Source organism: Teleopsis dalmanni, chromosome 2, assembly GCF_002237135.1.
Source record: "Teleopsis dalmanni isolate 2A chromosome 2, ASM223713v2, whole genome shotgun sequence".
Lineage (NCBI taxonomy): Eukaryota > Metazoa > Arthropoda > Insecta > Diptera > Diopsidae > Teleopsis > Teleopsis dalmanni.
In genome coordinates, this window is record NC_051847.1 from 163,530,190 (window position 1) to 163,535,258 (window position 5,069).

A 5,069-nucleotide genomic window follows, 5' to 3' on the forward strand; every position below is an offset into this window, starting at 1 on the left:
ATTTCAATAAATTAAATAAAAAAAATTTTGTCTTTGCCTTTCTTTGCTATTCGAATCGGTCTAACTTTTAAATTGGTGTCTTCATTTTTGTTCCTTGCGCCTATTGAACAACCCAGTAGATATCAGTTAAGCTTTCAGGTTTTTTGTTTTATTTTATTAATCACTTGAATTCTAGTTTCGTTTTGAAACCTTGAAACAGATATTTTGCTAACTTATACAATATATAGTAATCACTCTTAATACATCCAACAAATTATGCCATTAAACAATAAACTAAAAAACTAAAAAACTTAAACGTTTAGTTCTTAATATAAATATCTTAAATTTAAAATTAACTTAATTACAACTATTTTTTTACTTACCTTTTTATTAAAATTTACAATAATATATATTCCAAAAGATTATTATAAACAATTGCGATTTTATACCATGAGTAGATTTATTGTTTGTTCTTTCAAAGTACATACATAATATATAAGGTGTGCATGTTACATACAACATTATATTGCACACAACTTAAATCTATATAGTTATATATCCACTATATAATTTGACAAGATTCAACAAGATTCATTAAATTTAAATTTACTACAAATAAATCATTCATTTCTTCACAAATTTATCTATAATTAATAAGAACGATGTAAATAATTGATTTAAAGTTAAAATATACATTAATCCAATTTACATATAATAACTTTAGATAATTAGTTGGCGTTATTATGTACCTTAAGTACACTATTAAAGAATAAAACTTAAAAATAAGTTTTGTTTGATAAAGTTACGAATTCATATTTCATAATTGTAGAAAATATTTTAATATAATTTTATTCAAAACAATGGCATTCATGTAATTATTACATTGTTATATTAGATCTATATTTCTTTACCAGGCTAACATTGCCGGCTTGGCGTATCTAATATTGACAAAATATTTTAAAAATTTAAGTAGACTATGTAATTAAAACTAGTAATATTATAATTAAAATCTTTTCCGGTTCTGTCCTTTAAGTTGAGTACCAACAAAACCTCGATTAGATGTTTGATTGGATTTCTCCCAAATCTGTGCATTACGTCCTCTGTCTCTATTAGATGAAAATGTTGATGCAGAAGCAGATGTTGATTTAGTTAGCCAATCGTTGCGATTTTGTTCCTGATTTTGATTTACAGAAGCAGAATAAGATTGAAAGGGTCGATTAGACTGAATCGATTGAGATTGATTAACTTGATTTTGACTTGTGGACCATTGCTGCGTTTGCAACTGTGTTGAACCAGTGTCTCGATTTTGTTGTTGATTGACAATACTGTTTCCACTGTTATAACCAGTCCAGTTTGTTCCACCTGCACTCCAAACGTGGGTGCCAGCGCTGTTATTAGAGTTGTTAAAATTACCTGTCCGGTTGCTATTTTGGGCAGTTTTCCACATATTGCTATTGTTGTTGGTCATAGTACCTGTGTAATTTTGACTGGCATTCATATTCATATTCCTTCCTACTGTTAAATTTGTTGAATTCATAGTATTTTGAACACCAATTGTATTTTGAACACCTATTGTATTTTGAACACCCATCGCATTTTGTATACCCATTGTATTTTGAACACCCGTAGAATTTATACTTCTAATATTATCATTATTAGTACCAACATTATTATAGTTTGCACTTGAAAGTCTGGAAAAATTACTGACATTTGAATAATTATTATTATTTTGACCACTACTTATTGTTGGTACATTGCTACGTTGTTCTAAAAGGTTACTAATGTTATTGTTAGAATAATTTGAAGTAATTGTCTCCGTACGATTTGAATGAGATTGACTTTCGGATACGATCTCCCTTTGTGAGGCTGAAAATGGAATTATAAATTTAGTTAATGTATCAGATAGCAATGTGTTATCAACACCTTTCTGAGCCGCTGAAGAACCCGAATTTAAAGTTGAACTTGTCGTACTTGTTTGTTCATGTTTTTTCTTTTCCATACATTTATAAACAGATAAAAGTTGTTCCAACTGGTCAAGTGTAAAATTGGTTTTTCCTTGAGCTGTTAACGATGCAGCAAATTTTGTAGCTAAATCTTTTATATTGTATTGTTCCAATACGGCAAGTATTTGTGGATTTGGAGATCGTATTTCATTAGATGATTTTTTTTGATTTGTTGCATTTTCATTGGCATCAGTAAGGAAGGAAGATTTTGTGTTCATTTGAGCATTACTTCTACCGACTAGGTCATTAGCACTTTTCATTCCAGTTACTGGAGCTGAAACTGGCACTGGGACTGGATTACTTAATTGGACTTGGGCTGTAGGACGTTTATTTACTTCAGCAAACCCTAACTCATTTGAATCATTATTAAATTCTTTGTCTGCATATTCTAAAAGCATTTTTATTTCTTTTATTGCTTTATTTAAAGCATTAGCTTTTGTACCTTCTAACAGACCAGAAATTACTATGCCTTTAAACTTTTCCATACACGTTTGAAGCATTGTACAATTTTCCTCTGTAAGTATTATACGGTCTACTTCCTTTGGATTCGTTTTTTCTATTTGTAATGTTTTTGACATTAGCTCTATAATTTTGGGTCCCAAACTTCCCAAATGTTCCTCTAATGCTGTCATCAAACGCAAAACCGGTACAACTTCGCAATTATATGAATTTTCATAACTATCCTTTCTTTTCAGATCGGCCTTGTTATTATCCTGTAATTTTGGTTTATTATTACTTATTGGTTGCGTTGATGTTTGGACATTATTATTTATATGGTAATTCGGATTTTCTAATGTATCATTGGCCATAGGTAGACAAAGTCTTTCCCTACATTCTACTTTTGCTTCTTCTATGGACTGATTATAAAGTTCAGTAATACGAGTTTTAAAATAAGCTATCCACTCGGGCTGATAATTATACGAACGATGATTAATTCCAGCAGCGTAAAGTTCATCTCTGCGACGTTTCCAAAATTTCTGCCACTCTTCATTATACATAGGATGCGTTTCAGGATCTTTGGTATAACCCTTATATAACATATTGATTTCATCTAATTTTCTATCTACCATATGTCGGTACGCTTGCCATATGTCATCTTTTCGTAATGGCGAAATAGATTTGCGACGTTCACTTTCATATGCATGTCCATAGTTTAATCGTTTATTTTCATATAAAGGAGATTTTGAACGACTGCGCTTTAAGTTTGGTCGACGACCGCGGTTAGTATCTCTTAAAAAATTGTCCACCAATTGGTTATAAGTTCTATCGTCAACTGGTGGAGCCGGTGCGGCATTATAACTATAGTTATGCATGTCATTTTGTTGGAAATTTCTATAATTAAAATTTGGTTGTTGAAAATTTGGATAATTATATTGTTGATAATTGTATGGTTGATTAGGTGCTAAAGCAGCAGTTGGTGTTGGTAAAGTAGTAAGTGTTGGTAAATTAGTTGCCGGTATTAACGTTGTTTGTGTTGTTATATTACCGTTTGGACGATGTATTATATCATTCATTTTTTTTTCAGGAGTACATAGTAATGCTGGCGGCTTGTAATTGTGCCTTTCAGCAATTAATTTATCGACTTCTTTGGTATCAACAACTTGTGTAAACGAAGGACCTATCAGTTCAGAGGCATGTCTGAACGAATATACTTTAGTCTGTATTTCGGATCTTTCTGAATTATACTCCCATTCAAAACATTCGTGAGGTAAGTTTCGCCCATGATGTTCTTCAATAGCATATGCCAATTTATGAAGAATAGGTGCCAGTACTTTAAATACTTCATGCTCTTCTACATTCGTTATATATCGGCGAAAATGGCGTAGAGCAGTTGGAAAATGCTTTTCCATATATTTTAAACGGTGATTGTAACCAGCTAAATGATTTTGCATATCATTACCAAATAAACGAATCTCACACAGACTGCATTCATATCTGGGAGAATTATCAGCTTTATGTTTAAGAATTTTTATAACATATTCAACACCTATTAACCCTAATATATCTCTTTTAATCGGTACACCACCAAACGTTTTAACTGCAAAATTTTGTTTGTCTTTAATTTGTTGAGGGTTCGGCTTTTTCTGTTGTTGCTTCGACTTGCAAACTGTTGGTATGACAACTATATTTTTTTGATAGTTCGGTTTATTATTGCTATTGTTATTACTTTTGGTCACGTTTTGTTTTTTATTTTGTTCAGTTGATTTCTCAATCAACAAGGCTGCTGGGTTAACAACAATTTGCGATTTGCTTGATGAATCCTTACTTGCATTTGTTTCCACATTTTTATCATTTGCTGAAAGTGTAGTGTTTTCGCCATTATTTTCGGTATCTGTTGACTTATCATCATCATCAATAACAATCACTTCTGTCAGATCTTCCACAACAGTCACATTTGACTCTTCAGTCATGGTAACGTCTTCCTTCTGAGTGAATGGATTTTTTATAAAATTCATTCCCTGTTTGTTAGGTGTTGACAATTGTTTATTATTATCTACGGTTTGTGAATTGCTATTCTCTTTTAAAGCATTTTTATTATTTGCAGCTAATGGTTTGTTGCTAATATCTTTAGTATTTCCCATTGTGACCTTACCCGTTTCTGCGCTCAATGTTTTACCAACAGTATTAGTATTTCCTTTATTTGATTCAGAGACCCCGGAATCTTTATTTATATTAGTTTGTATTGGAACTTTTTTAAGGTTACTTTTTTCATTAAGCCGAGTTTTGGAATTGACATTTACCGGATTTTTTACCTTTACATTTTTGTTACTGTTATTTTCTGGCCTTACATTTGTTACCATTACTTTTAATTCTTTAATATCATGATTTTTAGGGTACGTGTATCCCTCCAAATAAAACTGTTTAACAGTTTTCATTTTTGTTTTATGATTGCTATCATCCATATGCAAACGAATTTTATCTCCAAATTGTTTCACCATGCATATATTGCATCGGTACAACTTTTTGGATATATTCAAAAGAGTAATCATTTTTTTCCAATCAATGATACGATATTCAATTAAGAGCAAATCTTCTATACTTAAATGCGGGATCAATTCGCAAAAGTCAGCCTTGGTTAGTCGTTCA

At 31.1% G+C, this 5,069-nt stretch overlaps 1 protein-coding gene across 1 annotated transcript; it reads right to left on the minus strand.

Moving 5' to 3' along the window:
• Positions 1 to 802: 802 nt before the first annotated feature.
• Positions 803 to 5,063, minus strand: LOC119677439. Its single transcript, XM_038088781.1, has 2 exons — positions 1,903 to 5,063; positions 803 to 1,845 (listed from the first exon to the last, which is right to left on the minus strand). The coding sequence occupies exons 1-2, from the start codon at positions 4,970 to 4,972 to the stop codon at positions 983 to 985; spliced, it is 3,933 nt and encodes a 1,310-aa protein (XP_037944709.1). The 5' UTR covers positions 4,973 to 5,063; the 3' UTR covers positions 803 to 982.
• Positions 5,064 to 5,069: the final 6 nt, after the last annotated feature.